Raw genomic sequence first — 25,109 nt, 5'->3', positions numbered from 1 at the left:
AGTACCAATTCATGGAAACCTGGAAGAGTTTAGAAGGATTTCTCTTTAGCTGGTTTTTGGACTTAGCTACAACATTTCAATCTCCAGGAATTTTCCTTTTCTTTTAACATATAGTTAGCCTTTATCGTGTTACCAAAACATTAAGCAACAGTAGATAATATTATTGAAACAAGTCAAATAGCTTATGATAACATATTTAGTGTTTTTGAGGTGATCTGTTTTGGACTAAGTAAATTGGACCAACATATAGTTAGCATTGCGGTTTCATCCTTTTTATGATTATTCTCAATCACCTTGAGTGATTTTCTCCAGTGAGCAAGGCTGTTTGGGTGTTTGGTCATTCCTTGGGAACAAATGTTATTTATATTGGACTAGTCAATGTCATATAATTTCCTGAAGATTTAAAGCAATAACCAGACAAATAGCCTTTCACTGGACATTTGATATTCATTTAATGACTACAAAGTAAGTGGATGATTACTAAATTAATTCAAAAAATATAACTCCAACCAAGTGATATTCCAAGTGATAGGATTATTTTTTATTTTGTCTACGAATGACTCCATGAGTACAATTTTTCTTTTCCTTTGAATCCAATAGTTATATACACTTACTACTGCAAACAATATATCCTTTTTACATTGGGCTTCTTTAAAAAGAACATAGGTAATTTAGTGGGTGATACAAAACAAAACCTTCTACATTGTGTGTCTTAAGAGAACTCAGCATTGAAAAAATCTGTGTTTTCTGGAACAAGGTATAAATTGAGTTTTGTATATCAAACAATTCAAAGTATACTAAGGGTTTTCATTAGAGCCCGTGTTCTTTTGGTATCAAGAGAGATTTGAGCTCAAGCCCTTGTTCTGTTATGTACTGTCTGATCTTAAGTAATAGGAATGTTAGTGGGTGTGTATTGGTAGCATATAGTATTTCTATGCTGTTTACATTTTTAAAAGTATCGGAATTTTATTGTGCATATTTAAGGTGTAGAGCATGATGTTACAGGATTTATATAGATAGTAAAAATGTTACTATCTGGTGAGGTAAATTTAAATGAACAAATCTGTCACTCATATAGTTTTATGCCTATTCTTGGAGGGGAGATAGAAGAGCTAAATTGATTTAGCATGAATCCCAAAGACAGTGTAATTTTATTACCTAGACTCCTAACGTGGTGCAGCAGATCTCCTTATCTTGTTCATCTTGCGAAAGGTCACAGGAGCTTAATAAGTAGAAGAACCAGGGTTCTAATCCTGAAAGCCTGTCTCCACATCCCACACTCTGTAAACAAAGGTCTAAAGTGATCTATGGATTACTTTCAGAATCACTTTTCCATCTGTGGAATGCTTTTCATAATGCCAACCTTGTCTGATTTTAATATGAATTAAAATAAGTACATGTAAAGTATCTATGATAAGTGTCTGGTACATAGTTGGCATTTAACGAATTTTCTTTCTACTTTCCTCAGAGGACTAGATAGTCTACTGATGGGATGCAATTATTTTATTACTAAAATTTTTTTAGTGTTATTATAAACTGCTAATTTTACAAATTCAATTGCAAGTGATATTTAAATGAATTATTTTTAGTATATAAATATTTTCTAGGAAAAGTAAACTTTTTGTTTTAATTATAATAGAGACAGGTTGTTTGGTAGACTATTGATGGCACTTGAGAATTTCATAAAGCATTTATTTCAGTGACTTTATAAAGAATCCTCTTGTAAGGTGAATGTTTACGACTCGTTAATTTGTTACATGAACTTAAATCACAATTTATTTTTTTTAATTATCTTGTAAACTAAAGCTATTCCAAGTCATTAATTTAGATTTTACAGTTACCTCCCATAATTTAAAAAACCTTAAAAATTAAATATTTTATAGCAATATCCTGATTATCACTATTATCATATGTAAAGCACCAGAATTACCTGGAAAATTAACTACTTTAACCAAATTTCCCCCAACACTTAGAACTGACATAAAAATCCTTTTTATAACCATGTTTCTTGATATTTAATTTAGGAACAAGTGCCTATTTTATTACCTACTTAAAAAGCATTTAGAATTTATTGATCAACCTATAGCTTATCCAGTTACATTTTTTCTTTGTGTTCTTTCAGAGAAAATTCATACATAACATTTCTTTATGTTTGTTTACTTTTTTAAAAAGTTTACAAAAACTTTTACATTTTGGTAATGAAAACATTTTTGAAGTGAAACACAGACACTAAAAATACACTTGCTGTAATGCACTACTATTATTACAGGGGGAAAAAAAACCCAAGTAACTTAGTGAGATTTACCTAGAGTAAATTGGAACTTATATTGAATTTATCATGTAAACTAATTTGTAAAGAAGAAAAAATAAAATACATTGAGTATTCTGCATGAAACACAGGAAAATTGTAATGTTCAAATAGCTTTCTCTTTTTTTCAGATAGTTCTTTTTTATCAAATGGAGTCTTCACAGAAAAAAATCTAATAATAAAGCTTATATAGCACATCTAGCAACTTAATGAGGTTGTCACCTGTTAGCAAAAAGAGAGACTTCTTTTTCTTCCAGAGTAATGGCTTATAATTTATTTACTTACCAAAAATGCTGTTTTTCTGTAGTCTACTTAAAATGTTTTTTAAATATGTGGTTGTTTTCCTACAGTAATTTTTTCATAAAAAGTCTTTAAGTTTAGTGACTTCAATTTTTAGTACTGTTTACCCTATATTGTTTTCAACACTTGATTTTGTTCTTTAAATTTTCCTCTTCCCCAATACAAGTTTTCTGCTTTATCTTTGATCCCATACAAGCTGCGTATACCAGAAAAAAGAAAGGATCCCTTTTTGGCAATTAGATTAATTATAAATTATTCTTTGCAGAAATGTTGGCAACCATGGACACATCTTCCCTGAACCTGTTACCTTAACTTTCCTTTAGCTTGCATTTCACACCCTCTTCCAATAATTCAATTCTGTATCTTGTTATAGAAGGTATTGCTATATCACTTATGTCATAGCTTTAATTTCTTTTAAATTTTCTGTCTGATATTTCATTTTAAAACAAGTAAGGTAAATTATTTCATTTATTTTGATTTATGACTATCATGGAGTGTAATTATATCAGTCAAGAACTAAAATAAGTATTTTCCTTATAAAGAATATTGGTACATGCCTGACTATTCATAATTCCCTTAGAAAACCAGAATGTTTCCAACTGAAAGGGGCGGTAATGAACACTAACACTCAGAGGAGTATTTAGCTTCCCTTTTCTACCAGGGATGAATGTGATAACCATGATGAGCAATGGATGAAATATTTAAGAAAATTATTAATAAAGCCTCATCAGGATGTTCTGGTTAATTTGGAATTGGAATCATAATGGCTTCTATTTGTAATAGTACTTACGTTTTTAGGTCCATAATCTTATTACTCAGAATGCCAACTTCTATCCTTTTTCTCAGCTTGCTTTTTACATAGGCTTAGATGTCCAAACATTGATGGACTGTTTCTATGTGGAAAGTATCTCAAACTCAGCATGAACCACATAAAAACTTAAAAACTTCTGCACTGCACATTTCTATTGCTTTCACCTTTCTAATTTTACTGATGCCCATTGTCTCCATCCAGTAGAACCTCAAGTGAACTCATCAGTTGTTTCGCTTTTTGAGTTATTAAAATATTTTGTTAACTGTTGCTATATTTCTTACTTATAATCTATTATGTTGAGCTATTGATGTTACCTCTTAAACTCCCCAAAGCTACCTTTTCTCCTTTGTCCATGTCATTACTGCATTAATATGGGTTCTCATTAATTACTTCAGCTAGGATAAATCCAGTAATTAGTCTTGGTCCTTTCTAGTATTTTTCATTGGCTAGAAGAGTTACTTTCCTAAAATGTGAATGTGTTTCACCCCTATGGTTATTCACTGGTTTCTCTTTGTCTCAGAACAAAGTCAGTGCCTTTTAGGTTATTAATGTTTTGGACATGCCTATAACTTTTCTCTAGTACCATTTCTTTTCAGGCCCAAATCTCTCTCTCTCTCTCTCTCTCTCTCTCTCTCTGTGTGTGTGTGTGTGTGTGTGTGTCTGCTAAATAAAGGGTAAAGGCTATAGAGAAGGTCGCTGTGCACTTAAGGCTGGCTTCTAGCTGCAGCATAGTGGTAGAGTCTGCCGTCACACACAGGGACAGTGGAAAACAGCCAAAAACAGCCATAGGTAGTTTGTACACCAAGCAACCAGTAGTCTTTAACCAATACCGTATTTTTACTGAGCTTGTTTAATAATGAGCACAGATTAACATAATGTCACGTCACTTATTTTGAAGTGGACCTTTGAACTGGGAGTGTGAGGCGAGATCCCACCAAATGCTCTCCCTCCTCCTAGTAAGTGCCCGCCCCTCCCTCCCTCTTGCTAGACTATATTTGTGTCTTATCCACATTGTATAGCAAATTATTACACTGTACATTTGATATATATCAAATATATACATTGCATATATATTGTTATGATTTAATACAAATTAAATTAAAAAAATAAGTAAAATATTTCAGTTAAAAAAAAAATGAGCACAGAGGATCATACCATTGTAGAACTTATATTATCCAGCATTTGCTAGTTAGAGCAGTAGTAGCAAACAACTTCACATCTGGTACCTCATAAAACAATAAAAGTTAAATTTTGCTTATAATTGGTTGGAGTTCTGTTCCCTGTGTCTTCCCATTCTGGGCCCTAGAGTGAAGGAGTAGCCCTGATCTAGAATATATTTCTGCTGTGACAATGAGGAAGAGCAGAATTCTGAGCCAACCAATACAACAGTTCTTGTAGCTTCTGTTAAAATAAGATGAAGATTATATTCAGTCGGTTAGGCAAAAAGTGACCAATCAAGACCAACTACGGTTAGAGGCGTGGATGGGAAACTATATTTCACAGACATGGGGGTAGAATGTAAAGTCTCTTGGTAATGGGCAAGGATTTATAACCTTTTATTGAGTGCTTCTCTACGGCTAAGATCAAGCATAGTAGCTATTCTTACCAGTTTACTAGAACCTTTTATTGAAATGAAAAAAACCCATAATGGGGAATAATAATGCAATCTCTCATATTCCCTGTGAAAAAGTAGTAGAGTGTACAGGAAAGAAACCCATACCTTGAAGACTGGAGGCAAGCTGACTTCTAAAAACTATCCACTAGGAGGGATTTGGAAGAAAATTTTGGTGAAAAGAAAGAAGAAAATTATCCTTTGTTAAATAAGAACAGAATGCCATGAGACAGACAGGGAGAGAAGTACTATCAAAATTTAGAGATGATAGCCAAAATCAGTATTTTAGACAAGCATTTCAGAAGATTTTGATAGGAAATCACGTATGGGAAACAGAAAAGAATATTTTTCTAAATCTTTTAGGTAACTTCTAGTTGAATTAAAAATAATAGTGTATATCTCTTCTTTTGGATTTACTGGAGAAAGTAATAAGTAAAAAACATAATACACATAGAAAAATACAGGAAACAGGAAGAGAAATAGAACTATAAAACAACAGTTAATATAGGCCATACAACCTAGTTTTACCAGTAACTGTTAAAAGACAAGAACTGACATATTGACTCAAAAAAGAAAATTCTAATGTATAAGCTTTAATGAAAAAGTATCTCATTTAAAAAAACCTGAGAAGGAATATAGGTCACAGTTTTTAGTCTACTGTAGTTTTTAGGTCACAGTTTTTAGTCTGCTATAGTTTTTCTTGGTATTATAAAGTATGCATATTCTGTCTCATATATAACAATGCATAGATGGTATCTTTTAATGTAAGAAAACACTTATTTCTTGTTTACTGGCTAGAATAAAATAATTGTAGTTAAACTGCATAGAAATAATAGAAAGTAGTCTACCATTTTTTTTACAGTTTGTCTAGAACAGGGGTCCTAAAACTTTTTAAACAGGGGGCCAGTTCACTGTCCCTTAGACTGTTGGAGGGGGATGAGTCAGCTGCTAAGCAGGACAGGCAGTGGCGGCAAAAACGTCCAGCAGGCCAGATAAATGTCCTCAGTGGGCCGTATATGGCCCGCGGGTCATAGTTTGAGGACCCCTGATCTAGAAAGTAGATGGGGGCTTTACTAACCTATTTTAAAATTTTTGCTACATTTTACCTCTTTCCTGGTTTGGGGCCCCTCTTGCTTCTTCTCATTTTCACTTCATTCATGGTTGTTTTATACTTTTCCTACAGTGAAAGTCAGGGCAAGCTACATGGCTATCATGATACGTTTTCTGTAGCATCAGATGATCCTTTGGAGGAAAGCTGAAGTAGATTCCATAGTAGTGATGTTGAATGTAGCTTACAGTATGGGTAGAGATGCTTGTTTCTAATTGCCCTGTGCAATTTTCAGAACAGTACAGTTCTACATTTTGGTGGTTGCCTGACGCAGAACAGGTACCTTCAGATTATTTTTCAAGGGAGTATAGTTATCAGGCATACAAGCTTTAAAAAAATCATTTAGTTCCATATCCAGAACATGCGAGTAGTTTTTATCCCTTATAGTTTGATTGTCATACATTTTATTTCAGATGACATCGTTGCGGTCTCTTCCTTGCTGGCCTATAGGTGTTTAGTAAGAAACATCAAGTTTCTATAGACCAAGAAACATCAGAGTTCTATATAGCATCATTTTGACATTATTGGGGATGATGATTGGTTGGTTAGGTGTGGTCTTAGGCAAAACCTATGCCTTTCAATCTGTAATTTCTAGATAGTGCTTACAAGGAAGCTCAAGCTGAAATTGGAGGGCAGGGCATAATAAGTCTCAGTTGGAAGGAAAAAATCTTTATGTCAGGGAGAGGATACATACTGTCCTTTATGGGGATCGAGCTAACTTTAAGCTGTTTTGGTATTTGATGTAACTCAGAAAGCCAGGTACACAAGCTACAATATCTTTAAAGTAGTTGAAGGCCTGATTATGAAATAGGTTTTGGATTATAAGGAGTTCTAGTAAATGAGTATCAATTAGGAAGCCAAAGGTAAGAAGTGTGATACTGATTAGTTCCTGTGAAATGAATGTGTAAACCAAGCATGTCACACATATTTTTATATTTGGGGCTGTATGTTTTTATAGTTCTAAATGGGAAAAAGGACTTGGTACCTTCAGTATCTAATGCAGGAGTCAGGCCAGGTATGTTCCCATCCAACAAGTCTCAGTAGAACTTTGTTGAAAATCCATTTCAAGATGCAGCCCCTGGCATTTATTATTCAAGTTTACTACTAGGACTTCTTACACTTTTAAAAAGATTGCCTTGACAGAGTTAATTTATGATTTAAAATGTTGAATGAAGTATATATACATAAATGTCTTGGAATATGTATTACTGCTGGAGACATAGAAAGAAGTCTCATGTGCCTAGCCGTCAATAATTCATTGGGGAAATAACAGGAGTCTTACTTTTTTGGTGGCTGTATATCTAATTGGAGTTATAAGTATCTGCCAGAGTCTAATTTTTATACAAATTCCAGGTATTTATTATTTTTGAATTCTATTTTGGCATTTTCTATGATATTTTTGGTGAAAATATTGTTGAATTTGATTTGCTTTAGATACTTCCTTTCAAATTTGTCATTATTAATGGGCAAGGGTGCTCTGAATCTGGGTATTAAAAATATCCACCAGCGGTTGTTTTTTTTTTTTTCCGATCTACTGACTTTTTTTTTTTTTTAATTGTTGTGGATTCATTGAGGATACAAAGAACCAGGTTACATTGATTGCATTTTTTAGCTAAAGTCCCTCTTACAATTGTGTCCTGTCCCCAAAAGGTGCGTCACACACTGTGACCCACCTCCCTCCCTCCTTCCCTCTCTCTGATCACCCCTTCCCCCACCCCACACCATGTACTAGGTCATTAATTGTCCTTATATCAGAAGTGAGTACATAGGATTCTTGCTTATCCATCTAGAGATGCTTTACTAAGAATAATGTATTCCACTTCCATCCAGGTTAATAAAAAAGATGTCCACTTTGTCCATCACTTTTAATGGCTGAATAGTATTCCATGGTATACATACACCACAGCTTGTTAATCCATTCCTGGGTCAGTGGGAGTTTAGGCTATTTCCACATTTTGGGGATTGTAAATTGAGCTGTGATAAACAGTCTAGTGTAAGTATCCTTATGATAAAAGGATTTTTTTTCTTCTGGGTAGAATGCCCGGTAATGGGATCATAAGATCAAATGGGAGGTCTAATTTGAGTTCTTTGAGGGTTCTCCATACTTCCTTCCAAAAAAGTTGTATTAGTTGGCAGTGTAAAAGTGTTGCCTTCTCTCCCCATCCACACTAGCATTTGCAGTTTTAAGGTTTTGTGATGTGGGCCATTCTTGCTGGGGTTAGATGATATTTCAGGGTGGCTTTGATTTGCATTTCTCTAATAATTAGGGACAATGAGCATCTTTTCATATGTTTGTTGGCCATTTGTCTGTCTTTTTTAGAGAAGGTTCTATTCAGGACTTAATTAAACTGAAAAGCTTCTGTACAGCTAAGGAGGCAAGAACCAAAGCAAATAGATAACCTATACAATGGGAAAGAATATTTGCATAGTTTGAATTGGACAAAAGCTTAATAACTAGGATCTACAAACAACTCAAATTAATCAACATGAAAAAAACCAACAATTGGATATTAATGAGCAAGAGAGATGAATAGTACCAGCAGCTTTTGCTCATGGATAGATTTAACTGTTTTGAGAACATACATACATACATACATTATTTTTTGAACATTTCTTCATGGAAATAAATTCAGTCTGAATTTTATTCATGGTTTTTGGAAAGACGGGTAAGCTTCCCTTTTCACGTGTTGGCCTCCATTGTACATAGGGCAAATATGGCAGGAATCACAGCATGCATGAGGCATTTGAGAACAAAATTTGAGTATTCCAATATGTTTTTCTTTTTGTGTGACTTTTTGTTACTTCTTATGCCAACTGGTGTACAAAGTAAGAAAGAAGATATTTTTTGTTATCTAATAGAAATTTATGGAGTATCACAGTATTTGTTTCAAGAGTATTTTTAAAAATTAAATATTTATTAAAAATATTTCATCCCAAGTTGGTACCTGAGGAACCAGGAATCAGGAAATTTTAGAGTGTACTTCTGAAGAAGGCTAGTCAGCACAAAAATAAGGTTATAAATTTGGAAGTGGAGGTGATACTGCTTTGGCTGGAGTATGCAATACAAGGAACATCATCCAATGGCTTTTGCTTAGCAATGAATGTAATAACACCAGCAGAAGGAGGCTGCAAATGATGTGAGTCATAAAATAGCATTAAAATAATATGTCAGTTTCAGTAGACCCAAGGAACTCATGAATAGCTTCAGAGCGTGAAGAGGAGTCACGGTATTTGTCAGACATTCATTAAAAATGAAGAGTATGTGCTAGAGAACAAGCATCAACTGAGACACCTGATCAGAAAATTCAGAAGTCAAAATATGACTTTCCAACAGTGTAGCCACAGAATCTTGTGGACATTAATTCATTTATTTTGGAGATAAAAGAAGATTTTGAAATGGGATGTTTATTAAATGGTTCTGGTTTTCAACAAGTGGTCAGTGTTTTTATAGTTGGAATTTGGAATGAAGGGGTTGATATGGGGGACTAAGAGTCATATAATCCAGAGAAGCATAAGGCTTTATATTTGTCAGGCATTAGAAAAGTACATTACTTTGGTCTTTAGGATAAGTACTGAGGTTTCACTTAACATAATGATTAATAGACAAGAATCTAACAGGGAGTTTGAAGAATTTTCCATCTCTATTGCAGCCAGAGCGACCGAGAGAGGCAGATAAGTTGCTATGAAATTGAGGGGAAACCTGTAGTAAGCAGTTGGGTGTTACTTGTTCTTGTGAATCTTCCTTAGTATGCTCTAAATAATTTCTCACTTCATAAGGCAAAATAAGGTTAGAGGTTTAATATAATTGGGAAAACTGAACACAGGAAATTTGGACAAACCTTGTTTTGGGGGAGTGGTAAGGCTTTTAGTTTTCTGGTTCTGTGGTGACAGCCATCCAGTTGCTATGGCCTGGTTTCCATAATCAGCCACTGCCAGTCATGAATGAGTGTGTGGATTTGCCAAATTGTTTGGTCTGAGGCCATGATGGATAGCTTCTACTCAGGAAAATGCAGGGTGTTGTTCTTACAGAACTTAGTAAAAATTTGATGTTTCCAGTGTATTTTGGGTCAAGCAAACTGAAGCATTTGGTGTGTATAATGAAAGATAAATAAAATTAGATGTTAGAATTGTGAGGACAGTATAGTGGAACAAAATGTTGAAATATATACTAGTATATGGGTTTTTGTTAAAGTTTGGTTACATTAGTCAGGGTAGGCTACATGATATGCATATCAAATTGATTCTGAAATCTTAGTGGTTTGATACAATAAAGGTTTATGTATTGCTCACGTGACCAAGTATAGTTTACTCAGGCATCTAATGTTTGGTATTCCACCCTCCTATTTCAGAATGGACAGTGCTCATTGTAGGAGCAGAAGATACAGACTGAAGAATTATACCTGGGCTTTTCACTTTATAATACACAAGAGACTTCTGTTATCATTTTGTTGAGTTACTCACAAAAGGGGCTAGGAAAGTGTAGTCTTCTGTATATGCCACAAGGAGAAATATGACATGGAAATTGTTAATAACTAAGATCTTCTCCAGCATACTTGCTTTCTTAGTTGGTAAATTAATGGTTTGTAGGGGTTCTTAGAATTATAGTTCTTGGTTGTGACAGGATGAGATGGTCTTTGGGGAAGTGGTGACGTAGTGCTATAAAACCTGACTTGAACTGGTGTTACTCTATTTGCATATTGAATAAGTCTGTCTCATTAGCATGTTGAGATCAAAAGGTAGGGAACGCAGAAGGATTTTGGGGGATCATCTTAGTTTGGGACTTCACATAAGTCAATAATAATAAAACCCCAGTTCCAGTTCTGGTTAGGATGGAGTGAGTGCACTACACCTGTTTCTCCTAATCCAGGTGTCCTCAAACTCTGGCCCACGGGCCACATGTGGTCCACCTAGGAGATTTATCCGGCCCGACGGCTGTTTTTGCCGCCCCTGTCTGTCCTGCTTAGAGCTGACTCATCTCCCTCCAATGGTCTGAGGGACAGTGAACTGGCCCCCTGTTTAAAAAGTTTGAGAACCCTGTTAGAGCAGCCATTTCTTTGAAAAGTAAATGGTAGCAGGTGATTGGGGAAGAAGAGCAAAATTCACAGTTTCTTTGAACTGGTGATAAGTTCACTGTATTTTTTGCTCCTCACATATCTCCCAATATAAAGTAAATGCCCTGGAAGCCTGATACTGAGCACCAAGGTACAGGGAGAGAGCTCTGAGAGAAACCTCTAGTCCTAGTGCATTTTAATCCCTTGTTAATTTTTCTTTTCCTCACCCTGTTTTCTCATGTTCCAGCCCTAATGTAATCGTTCCACAATGGGAGCCTATCTTGTACTGGCTTCAGTTTCTAATTTGGATTAAATCCCCATATGCACCAGTTAAGTAAGGCTGAGTTCATAAAAAAATTTACGAGATTTCTTTCTTATATTCTTCCCTTTCCATGAGATTCCTTTTACCAGAGGGGCTGAGGCCCCAGGAAGGTGGGACAAACACCTTGCATTATTATAACCATTATTACTTTTGGAGATAGAGTCTCATTCTGTCACCCTGGCTAGAGTACAGTGTCATCGTAGCTCACAGCAACCTCAAACTCTTGGGCTCAAGCGATCTTTCTGGCTCAGCCTTGCCAGTAGCAGGGACTATCGGTACCAGTTACAATGCCCAGGTAGTTTTTCTGTTTTTCATCGAGACAGGGTCTTGCTCTTGCTCAGGGTGGTCTCAAACTCCTCAGTTCAAGCAGTCTACCCACCTCAGCCTCCCAGAGAGCTGGGATTACAGGTGTGAGCCACTGCGTCTGGCCCAAACACCGATTCTTATTTTTAAGCATTCTCTTTCCTTGCTGGTAGACCCAGTTATAAAAGTGCACAGAAGAGTGAGGAAACTGAAGTTTTGGGACAGGAGAACTGAAAAGAAGAGCTCCAGAACTGGAAAGTATTGGGGATACCATGGAAAGGGAAGAATACGGGAGAGAAACCTTATAAAATTTTGTTACAAACTCAGATTTACTTAACATGTGCATGAATACTTAACATGTGTGTGAATTTAATCCAAATTAGAGGTTGTAGCCAATACAAGATAAGAAAAAGAAATAAAAGTCATTGGGATGGGAAGGGGAAAATAGAACTATCCCTTTTCACAGATGATGTGATTATCTACATAAAAATCATCAGGCCAGGTGTGATGTCTCACACCTATAATCCTAGCAATTTGGGAAGACCTGTCCAGAGGAATGCTTGAGGCCAGGAATTCAAGACTGGCTTAGGCAACATAGCAAGATCTTATCTGTACAAATAATTTAAAAAACTGGCTGGTGGTAGCAGTGCACATGTAGTCCCAGCTACTCAGGAGGTTGAGGTGGGAGGGTTGCTTGGGCCCATGATTTCAGGCTGTAGTGAGCTATATGTGTGTCACTGCATTCCAGCCTGGGCAGTAGAGTGTGACCCTTTCTCAAAACAAAATTTATCAAGGAATTGACATACATATAGCATTCTAGAGCTAGTAAGTATGGGCCAACAAGGTTACAGGATACAAAGACTCTGAAACAAAAGTGAGTTATATTTCTCTTTATTAACAATGTGCAATAGGAAACTAAATTTGAAGGTACCATCAAAAGTATCTTCAATAAAATTAATTAACATTAAGATATAAATTTCACAAAACATGGATAGGACCTGTGTGCTATTTAGAACTCTAAATCTCTGGTGAAAGAAATCAAAAGTCCTAAAGAAACAGTGCTATATTATACATGTATTCGTGGACTCAACATAGGAAAGATGCCATTAAATTGAGATACAGATTTAGCATAATACCAATTAAAATCCTAGCTGAATATGTTAATTGATATAAACAAAATACTTCTAAAGTTTGTGTGGAATTACAACATAACTATGATAGCCAAACAATTTTGAATAAAGATTGAAGCATTCTACTTGGCTGAATTTAAGACTGACTGTAGAGGTATTGAAGCTATAAAAGCGGTGCAGCATTAGCAAAGAGGTGAACACGCATCAGTGAGACAGAAGTGTCCAGAAGTAGTCCCATACATACGTAGATAATTAATTTTTACAATCTAATGGAGGAAAGATAATCTTGTACCAAAAAAAGAGGTCTGACCTAAATCTCATGCTTTATGTAAAGTAAACATAAAAAATAAAGCCTAAATATAAAATATGAAACTGTAAAACTTAGAGAGGAAACAGGGTAGAATTTTATATGACCAAGGCAGGCAAAGCATTCTTATATATGACTCTGAAAGTGGGATTCATAAGAGAAAAAATGGATAGATTTGGTTTTGACTTTATCAGAGTTAAAAATTTTTGCTTTGTAAAGATGCAATGAAAAGACACAGGTACAAACTGGAGGATAATAATGGCAAATCACTTACGTGACAAGGATTTATGCCAAGAGTATATAAAGGACTCTCAACATTCAATAGTAAGACAAAAATGCAACAAAAGAGTTGAACAGACACTTCACCAAAGAGAATATACGGATGTCAAAATAGGTCAGGAAAAGATGTTCAACATCGTTAGCCAGTAAAGAAATGTGTATTAAAAAGTCTGTGAGATGCCACTGAATACCTCGTAGAACAGCCAGAGTCAAAAGTAACTGTGGTGGCAAATATTGGCAGTGATGTGTGGAGCAACTGGAACACATGATCAGTGGGATTGCCAACTGGTGCAGCTCCTCTTGAATAGAGTTTGGCAATTTATTATAAAGTTAAACATAATTGATGTATGATTTAGCCTTTCTCCTCTTGTGTATTTATTTATGAGAAATGTGTGAAAACTTTGTTCACACAAACACTCTGTGTGTATGTTTATAGTAGCCCTATTACAGGACCTATACTGTACCTTAACTACCCTTTATAGATGAATGGATACACAAATCCTGATACGTAACATTCATACAATGAAATACTACTCAACAATTAAAAGGAATGAATTCTTGACTTACTGGGATGAAAAGTTCAAAGGTGATATGCTGAGGTTAGGAAGGGAAACTCAGAAGGTTATGCACTGTCTGATTCTATTCATATCACATTCTCAAAAAGTCAAAACTATAAAGTTAGGGAAGAGATACGTGTAGTTACTAGACATTATGGATGTTGAGAAGGTGTCACTATAAAGGGCTAATGGGGTAGCACTGGGTGAGTTTTGAGTGTAATGGAACTGGTCTGTATTTTGATTGTGGGTTTATAAATCTATATATCTGTTAATATTCTTACAATGCTACACCAGACAAAAAAAGAATGAAACAAATCCATTTTACTGCATGATCATTTAAAAAAATAAAATTAACTATAAAATGAACAGAAAATGCCTAGGTATGTGTAATACCAAAGTATCAAATGTTTGTTTTCACTTTCTGTGTAGTCAGCTGTTTTTATTTTCTTTTCTTGCTGCTAATTTCAGCACTTCTAGAATATATTGTTAATTTTCTTTCTGTTAAATAGACTAAAATGTGGCTGGATTTAGAGAGACAGCACCAGGATGAATGATGGGGCATTTGGCCCTACTCCTGTGGCATGATTTGATCTTGAAGGACATTAGTATGCATAAATAGTTAAGATCACCATGTATAATTATAACTTAAATTTTTGTTTGTTTTCTTTCCAATTTAAAACTTCCTACCTTCTCCTAAGGTGTTGGGAAGTTAAGTAATTAAATTTCTAAGGCATTCATATATCCATGTTTACTATAGTGGTGACAGCCACTTGTAAAATGTCCAGGAAATTTTCATAATTTAGTGACTAGGACATTTAGTGCACTGTAAGCGTGGTATATTAAAGGTTGGACATAAACTGTAATACAGTTGAGTTTTTACATTTGAAGTTTTTAAATAGAGTAGTTTTAGTAAATATATAAGAGGAACTTATAAAAAGGCTGTTTTGTTCTCAAACTATATAAGTTACGTAGTGTAAATACGAATATATAATGCTACATCACAGATTTAGAATGAATTCCTTTGCAAATTTTTAAATATTGTTTCCTTCGTAAGACACGTTGACACATTTCAATCTGTAGTGTTTAGACTTTGATTTTTTTTGCTCTATTTGTCAGTAATAAAACAGGCTGATGAAACATAAAATTAAAATTTCTGCCAAGACAAAGTTATAAATATTTAATAGCCTAACTTTTAATAGAGCCTCTCAAGAATATCTTAAATATCTATGCCATTGGTAGCAAATTGTTCTAAGACTGCCTGCTGCCTACCTTTTTATCAGACTAAAGAAAATGTAGGAATTACTGAGGAGAGACTTCACAGAGAGGGGCAGGCTTAGTGATTTCATGTGCTGCCCTTTGTATTCCATCTGTCCTTACATTTTGCTGTCTTACATTTCACGATTTTCCTTATTTTACTCTGCAGATGAATGTATTTTGCTTACTTTGGCATGCGGATGCAGTTGACGTCTGCTTTGATGAATGTGCCAGTGTGTGTGTCAGGATTCATCTCCTACATACACAGTGGTCTTCTTTGAGATCATGTTTTTATGAGTGTATTGCCTAAAAGTGATCACTAAATGTACCTGGAGTTAGAAACTTCTGATTTAGACTTCTCTAATGTTGAACTGTAAAGGAAGTTAACTCTTCTGACTTTACTATGAAACATTTTTGTGTTACTGGATTATCTTGATTGTGGACTGGAGTTGATTTCATTTACAGTTTTATTTCTGCTATGATCACTCTCATCTAGAAAGAGTAATGCAGTGAGAGAAATGATATAGAAACTATGATATTAGATACTTAACAGAATTTTAATCACCTTTTGAAAGATTTCAGTGTATCTTGGTACTATATTAGGCTGCTTAAGAGATGAAATCTTCCAAAAATATGAAAAGATTTTTCACCCTTAGTGTACTTTAAATCTTATATAAATTTGATCTATTACTTACTTTGCCTGTATTGTTTCTCAAGAGATCAAAATCATCCTTTTAAAAGGGGGGCGATGTGTCAGATCTTAGGGGAAATCTTTACTTTTTACATAAGTTAGTCCCATTCTTCTTAATAAAAAGATTTTTTTAAAAAAATGACAATCTAGTTGCTGAAATTTTGCTTATGTCAGCACAAAGCAAATTGAATAGCCAGTTTCTGTTTTCTAAGATCTGCCTTTGAATTGAGCTTAAGTTCTTAATCATTTCAGTTACCAACTAGATGTATCTTTATTAAATATTGTCTCTAAATAATAAAAGTATTGTAAATATAATAAAACTTTTTGAATCATATTATCAGTTACCTACCATAGTTATTTAAGAAATTAAATAAAAACACAGTGGACAAGTCTATATAAAATCAAGTCAAAATCTATTTTTATATAAATTTTAAAGGAATTTAAATGTAGTATATGTATTTTCATTATAAATATATTAGTTATGTTTACATATAGTTACTAAATATTCTCAGGTATTTGTGGGTCAAACCGTTGTGGTATTCTTTAATAATATGGACCAGAAAGCTCTAGAGAAATAATAAATACGTTATTAGAGGCATTATTACACTATTTCTTTTATTGTCCCCCCAACATTTTATCCTTTAATATCTGATACTTGAAATAAATATTCTTAATTGAAACATTCAAAGATGGTAATTATTTTTAAGGGAAAAAAAATCCACAACAGATTATTAGCATCATTTTACTTAAAAGGAGACAAGAATAAAAACCCTTAATCATTCCTGAAGTAGAATTGCTACATATAGTATATGCTATATATAGTACTGTCTATTGAAAAGTTTAGCAATCATATATCATGGTGTAATAATCAGTACACTTTTTGTCTGTCAAGTAAAATGTTTCTTTGAAAATCTATCTTACGTATTGCTATACTTTTCAAGAGAATAGTCTATGTTGTGTATGTTAGTTTTGGCTGACACACATACTTGCCTTTTGGTTTATCCTACAGTATATATTTAGATTCCCTACAGATGAACTGATGTGTTCTAGACAGGAAGTGGTATGTAGGAGATATAGGAATGGGCTGAAGTATCCTTTATATTTGCCTTTGTATCTAGGGGAGTTGGAAATAGGCAAGAATGGAGAGAAATTTTGTATGGCAGTACAAAGAATTTTGCAAGTTTATTGTGAGCCCTGCAGCAAATCCGATGCATTTTAGTTACTGGTAAGTTTGTTAAATTATGTTTGAAAATGTACCTCTTCGAAGATGGCCATCTATTTACTATTACGTCCACCATGTCAAATATACCTTATTTTAAAGATTTACTTTTGAAAAGATGTAGTATTGCATTAGGATTTAGGTATACATTGAAAATACTTTTCTTAGTGAATGCATTTGACATTTTTTATTGGTGTCATGGTTAATATTGAAGTGAAATTAACATTCCATCGATAGTATAGTCATGTGTTAAGATTTTGGAATAATAATAATGACACTAATATTTCTGTTTTTGTAATGGAACTTTATTGTGTTTAGAGGTCCCGGTTTATTCATTAGATGTTTGAGAATCAGCAGTTCTTTTGACATAAAAAATGTGAAAATCCATGGCATCCTTAAAATTTTACATGGTTCTAGATAGGGGGGTGTTTTATTGTAGGAAGTCCTTTTTTGCCTTTTTTCTTATGGGCCGTAGGGACCACTGTGAAGCATTTCTAGTTTTTCTTTTTGGCAGTGTTGATGTTCAGGAACTCACTTTCCTCCTAAATCAGTAACTCAGGTATAGGTAAGAATTCCACAGATCAGGAAGTTGTATGATCTCTATGCATAGTGTCCTTTATTCTTTTTAAACATGTAGGCAGAAATGTTATACGTAATATAGTACTGAAGTAGTTCTTTGTGAAGTGGCCTTGACTATTGATATCAATTCAATTCATTTAAAATGGACTACATTGCTTCATAGATTCCTCCCTATAGAAGAAACCTTAAAAAAAAAAAAAATCCCAAGGGATTCCTTGGTTGTTGTGTTTTTCTTATAATGTCTATCTTTGAATTATGGAGAAGATAAAAGAATATCATTGATTTGTGATACTAGTTTACATTTTTGTTGTTGTTGTTTAAGGCTATAGGGCCAGTTAATAAAATTGAATTTTAATTTCCTGTAATGAAGTACCAGATACTATATTTTTTTCTAGCGGATCTGATGTAATTTACTAAACTGTTTATTTTTATAATAATGATAATGGTAATCTTGCTATTGGTTCTTGTTATGAGACCACTTCTGATTTGAACAACAATAGCCACATTATTAGAGAATTATATTATTTGTCAATCTTATTAAAGCAAAAGAAGTGGAAAAAATTCAGAGACTTGCAATAACTTCAGATTCCTTTTGGGCTTAATAATTTTAAAATTTTCCTCATTATCATATTTTCTTAATTACTTGAGAGAATCAGTACTTTTGCATTTACAATATATTTAGAAATTTGTGGTTTTACTTTTTCTTATGAATATAAATAGGTGATTCAGGGTATTTTATAAAAATTTATAAATAGATATTACTTTAATTTCTGATAAAATCTGGTTGTAGTAATTTATCATAAACTAAATTAAGCACATACAATGAAAGAGTATATTTTTATTATTGGAATACTATATTTGTGTATCAGTGCTGCTGGTTGAAAATTATTACATGTAACTTTGTGAAATAATACATTATCAAAGCTTAATTAAGTGGAATCATTTAATTTTCTTTTGTCTCTTCATTCATTAATTGTTGCAACAGACATATCAAATACTTAATGTTTGTCTGACATATCTTTGTTTGCTTTTATGTGTTTGTGTATACTTTATGTAATTAATTGCTGCTTTTTATTTTAATATTATATAAATCATTTCTTTTCTGAGGGCACAGTTTGGATATAAGTGACATGTTACATATTTCTCTGGGTTTTTTTTCAACAAAATGTTTTTGAAAAATAGATTAAATAAAAAGTTTATTGAAAAATAGGTTTGTTCTTCTAAAGCAATACTATGTGTATATTTATAGTTCTCTACAATAGCCTATTATTCAAACAAACTATGATAAGACCTTTATTATGGAACAGTAATCAATATTTCTTATGCAATATTTACTTGAAGCAGAAAATATTTGTATGTATGAAAAAATTTTGGTACTTTATTTTAAAACATTAAAAAACCTATATGGTTATGGTTTAATTTATTATATTTAATTTGAATGATAACACTAATTTTCTCATTCTTTTGAGAAAATACATTACTTACTTAATATAAATTGTAATAGTCCTTGTCACCAAAACAGAAATTAAATTTAAATATGGTTATTATTTTTGCATAATAAAATACTGAAATGGAACAGTGTGTTTTTTAACAAACATTTGATGATTACATAATGAAATTATCTGTACTTTACATGCAGTGCTACTCTTTTGGCATTCCTGGTTGAACTACTTAAAAGTTCAGTAGCCATGCAAGAACAGATGCTGGGTGGAAAAGGCTTTTTAGTCATTGGCTACTTACTTGAAAAGGTAAGTGATATGTGTTGCTGGTTTGATTGTGCAGCCTTCATAGTTGGACAGCTGACAAACACCAAGTATATTTTTTCTGTATTTCCCTTTCCATTAGCAGTGCTGGGGTCATACTTTTGGCTAATTCACAAATCTTCATATTACACACATACATATAAGTACAGAAAAGAATTTTAACTGGGTGGTGTTACAAGTGTAAATAAGAAATTTTGAATTAAAATGGAAACTAAAGAAAAAATATTTTATATATTTCTATTCAAATTATAAGTATCACTTTTCTTAATTTTTTTCCAGAGTAGTGCCCATTTATCCCCAGTTGCGCTTTCTGAGGTTTTAGGTGTCCATGGTCCAAAAATATTAAATGGAAAGTTCCAGAAGTAAAGAATGTTTTTTTTTTTTTAATTGTTTGGGATTCATTGAGGGTACAAAGAATTAGGTTACACTGATTGCATTTGTTAGATAAAGTCCCTCTTAGAATTGTGTCTTGTCACCGAGGTGTGCCAAACACCGTGACCCCCAACCCCCTGCTCTCTTCCCCTCTCCACACTGCCTCTTACCCTCCCCTCCCCCTTGTATTAGCTCATTTACTGCCTTTATATTAGAATAGAGTACATTGGGTTCTTGCTTCCCCATTCTTGTGATGCCTTACTAAGAAGAATGTTCCACCTCCATCCAGGTTAATACCAAAGATGTAAAGTCTCCATCTTTTCTTAGCGGCTGAATAGTAATAAACCATAGCTTGTTAATACATTCCTGGGTTGGTCAGCATTTAGGCTGTTTTCACATTTTAGCGATTGTAAATTGAGCTATGATAAACAGTGTAGTGCAAATGTACCTAAGATAAAAGGATTTTTTTCTTCCCGGTAGATGCCGAGTAATGGGATTATAGGATCAATTAGGAAGTCTAATTTGAGTTCTTTGAGGATTCACCATACTTCCTTCCAGAAAGGTTGTATTAGTTTGCAGTCCCACCAGCAGTGTAAAAGTGTTACCTTCTCTCCACATCCACACGAGCATCTGCAGCTTTGAGACTTTGTGATGTTGGCCATTCTCAGTGAGATTAGGGGGTATCTTGGTATTTTTGATTGGCATTTCTCTGATGATGAGGGACAGTGAACATTTTTTCATATGTTTGTTAGCCATTTGTCTTCTTTAGAGAAGGTTCGATCCATCTCTCTTGTCCAGTGATATATGAAATTGTTAGTTCTCTTTTTGCTGATTAATTGGAGTTCTCTATAGATCCTAGATATCAAGTTTTTGTCCAATTCATAATTTGCAAATATTTTTTCCCATTCTGAAGGTGCTCTGTTCTTTGTAGAGTGATGAAACCTCCTGCTGTCCCTCTCCATCATGCCTGGGCTATGAATCATCCATTTGTCCAGCTTATCCACACTGTATATTCTCTTAGTAATTTAGTAGCCAACTCAGTTATCAAATTGAAAGTGTATGGTATTTGCAGGGGTGGGTATATATATATATGTGTGTGTGTGTGTGTGTGTGTGTGTATGTATGTATGTATTACTATCCTTGGCTTCAGACATTCATTAGGACTCTTTAAACTATCACCTGTGGATTAGGGGGACTGCTGTAGTATCTTGCTATCTTTACATTCAGGCTGTTTCTTAAAAATATTAACCTTTTATTTGTTTAAATAATCTTACTTTTTAGTTTTTGCTTTATTTTTTAATAACATGATGAAAATTTTTATTTTGTAGTAACATCTGTACTCTTCTTCTCTGCTTTTAATATTCTGTATTTGAATATTTAAAATAGCCTTCTGTAATAAGGACATAGGGCAAACAATATAAATTAAATGGGTTTCATTAAATCCCATTTTCTGTCATTTTTTTATTATCTCCTTTGCATTAGTCACAACTGTACTCTTATGGTAATGATTGCTGAAATTTTTTATTTTAATTGCACATGAGTTTGGCTATTTCATGTGAGTTACTTCAAAAATTAAAGTGGGATTCCATGAATAAAGGATTTTTTAGAAGAATTATCTCTGACCTTCATTAGCACTCTGAGACTCCAAGTGAGTTAACTCTTTAATATTCAGCTGCTCCAAAAATGCTAGTGTTTGAGAAATAATGGAGAATGAGATCTTAATTAAGAGTAATAAGCATACTTTTTCTTGGGAAAGAACCTTGAAAAGACATTTGGAAGTAGTTTTTATCTCACGTCCAATTGTTTTACATTTGAAATACTTACAAAACTATATTATTTTCCTAAGCGCTGCTCGCTTTTTAGATCATTGGTAGCATTTCTTTACTGAGATAATTTCTTTTAGTAACATTATTAAGAACTTCATTAAGTCTCTTTGGTTTACTTTTTTAAGATGGAATGCTGTTTTTCTGTATCTGCAGTATTAAGAATTGTTTAGAAGATATAAGATGAGCTGTATTTAGCATGAATTAGATATTAAGAAATATCTTTGTAAGACGACTGTGCATGACAAGATCACTGTAACGACCTAGTCCTTTGTTTTCTTCCCTTTACTGAGGATGTATCAGCATAATTCTATAGTGAACATTCTTTTACTTAAAACTTAGCTTAAAATTAGAAATATTATAAAAAACCTTCAGATAAAAAGGTATATTAAGTTCTTTTTCTTTCTCAAAATTAATATTCTTAAAATAATATCAATTTAGTGGATACAAAATTTTATTATTCATTTGGTTTTAACTGGTACTTTTTTAGATTTTGAATAAGATTAGACATATTTTTATATGCATTTGTTGGACAGTCATCTCTTCTGGGTCATTCATTCATGTTTTTTCTGGGTTTTTGCTATGTCTTTCCAAGACCTCGCCCTTAGGCAGCCTGTGATCTACTTTCATCTCTATGAATTTGTCTGTTCTAAATATTTCATATAAGGGGAATCATACAATATTGTCTTTTTGTATCCACTTCACTTAGCATAATGTTTTAAATTTAATTAATGTATAGCATCTATCAGAACTTCATTTGCTTTTAGGGCTTATATTCCATTACTTGTATATAGCACATTTTATTTATCCATTCATAAGCTGATAAACATTTGTGTTGTTTCCATCTTTTGCCTATTATGAATAATGCTGCTATGAATGTTCATGTATAAGGTTTTGTGTGGACATGTGTTTTTATTTCTGTTAAGTGGATACTTAGGAGTTGATTTGCTAGGTGCTATATATACCCATTTGAGAAACTACCACTGTTTGTCAAAGTGACTTCATCATTTTACATCCACCAGCAGTATTTGAGAATTCTAATTTTTTCACATCCTTGCTATCACTTGTTTTATCTGTTGTTTTGATTCTAGCCCTCCCAGTAAATGCGAAATGTTCTATCATTTTTTTTTTAATTTGTATTTCTGGGATGACTAATGGTGCTGAGTCTCTTTTTATATGCTTATTGGCCATTTTTATGTGCTTGTTTGTTGATACATCTCTTTGGGGAAATGTGTTCAGATCCTTTTCCCATTTAGAAATAAATGGAATATTTGTCTTTTTATTATTGAGTTGCAGGGAGTTTTTTAAAAATATGTGTTCTAGATACTATCTTATGAGTTATATGATTAGCAAAGATACTTTTGTATTCTGTGGAGTACCTTATGTTTTAATTTGCACTTCTCTGTGACAATTAAGCATATATTACTCTTTTGGTTATTTTTTATTAAATAGCTATACAAAGCTATGCCCATTTCCTTTGTGCTGTCTATCATTTCTTTTTTTTGATTTGTGGAAATGAGGTCTGAAGTCTGTTTATGAGTAATTTGTTGGATATGTATTGGAAATATCTCTAGAGCTTACTTTTTCATTTTCTCAATGTTTTAAATAAACAGAAATTTTAAATTTGAATATTGGTTACATTTTCAGTTTCTTTTATGACTGGACCATTTTGGATCCTTATGCATTTTAAAGCCATAAGATTACTTTGTTTTCATCTCAAATTTTTATTTTATTTTTCACGTTTTCATCTACAATTCATCTAGAATTGAATTTTATATATAAGATGAAGTATAAGAGTTAAGGTTTATTGTTTTTTGTGGGGGTTTTTTTGCATATATGTGTTTAGGTCACCAGTATCATTTATTGCAAAGATGATTTTTTTGACTACATTCCAATCTAATTTTTGTCATAAGTCAGGTAACCATGAATGAGGGAATTTTTTTGTTTTAAGATAATTTAATTATATCTTAATTTGCGTAGCTTATTAGCTCAGGTTGATATCTAAATAGTAAAAATTTTATGTCATCCAGCTTTATTGTTCTTCTTTAAGATTGCCTTGGTTATTCTTGGGTTTTTGCATTTCCATCTACATCAGCTTGTCAGTCTCTACCAAAAAAGGTTAGGATTTTTATTCTATTATACTGACATCTTTACTGTATTGAGTCTTCCAGTTGTATACTTGGTATATTCTTTTATTTATTTAGGTTCTCTTTTATAGTTTTCTGTGTTGAAACTTTCTTTTTAGTGGATTTATTCACAAATGTTGGCTATTATTTGATTCCTTTGAAATTTACATTTTTTATTTGTCACTGATACATAGAAATACAATTGTTGTTTATGTTGAAATTTTATATGCCAATCTTGCTATTCCTCAATTAATTATAACTGTACATTTTTTAAAAAATTTTCTTTGTAGACAATATCATCTGAGAATAGTATTTTTGTTTTTTCTTTCTAGTATTTATTCTTTTCATCTTTTTATCTTTGCCTTATTATACATGGGTCATTATGAAAGTTTTGAGATACCCAAAAATCAAGAAATGTAAACTTTGCATGATGGAAGCAAATTAAGCCCTCCCAGTAGTTCTTACAAGCCAGAAACTTGCATGGGTAAATCAGAAAGCACAGTGTCAATTATGTTTCTTGGAAGTGAAATAATGGACGATAGCACAGTCTGTCTCAAAACTTTCGTAGTAACGCATGCCATCTGTCTGTGAGTATAGTATAGAATTGAATAAAAATTTTGAAAATGAGTATCTCTGCATTATTCTTGATCTCATGGGCAATGATTTTAATAATTAGCCACGAATGATGTTTGCTATAGATCACTTTTTCGAAGTTTTTTAAAGTCTAGTTTAGAAATTATCTATTTATTTCTAGTTTACTAGGAGTTTTTAAATCATAAATATGTGCTGAATTTTATGAAAAACATTTTCTGCAGTATTTGAGATGATTAAGCTGTTTCCGTAATTTCTTTCAATTTAGTGAATTGCATTAATTGATTTTCAGATGTTAAACCTTCCTTACATTGTTGGACTCCTACTTTTATATGAACTCCTAATCTGATGTTCATCCTCACCCTCCTGTTAGACATCTCATGTCATTATCATCAGTGGCCTTTTTATTGTATCCTATGGTTATTCCTCAGTCTAAATCTTACTAGAGCTAATTGTGGTTGAACATTCTTTCCTTCGTGAAATGCTATTTTCCAGTTGTGTTTTATCATAGCATCTTTCTCTGTGTTTTTCCAACTTTCTTGGCTTCCTTTTCCTATTTTCTTCTCCCAGTTTTTCTTCAGTTTTCTAAATTCTAATGATTGT

At 33.1% G+C, this 25,109-nt stretch overlaps 1 protein-coding gene across 1 annotated transcript in view; it reads left to right on the top strand.

The window, feature by feature from the left end:
• Positions 1-25,109, top strand: part of NBEA (neurobeachin) — a 719,303-nt gene that overhangs the window by 119,930 nt on the left and 574,264 nt on the right. Inside the window, exon 11 of the mRNA XM_003800132.3 lies at positions 19,471-19,579. Coding sequence (XP_003800180.1) covers positions 19,471-19,579 — 109 coding nt within the window. The remainder of the gene's footprint in view (positions 1-19,470; positions 19,580-25,109) is intronic.

Source organism: Otolemur garnettii, unplaced genomic scaffold (assembly GCF_000181295.1).
Source record: "Otolemur garnettii isolate 467f Iridium unplaced genomic scaffold, OtoGar3 scaffold00167, whole genome shotgun sequence".
Taxonomy (NCBI): Eukaryota; Metazoa; Chordata; class Mammalia; order Primates; family Galagidae; genus Otolemur; species Otolemur garnettii.
The sequence above is the reverse complement of the archived record's forward strand: the minus strand, read 5'-3'. Positions and strand labels throughout refer to the sequence as shown.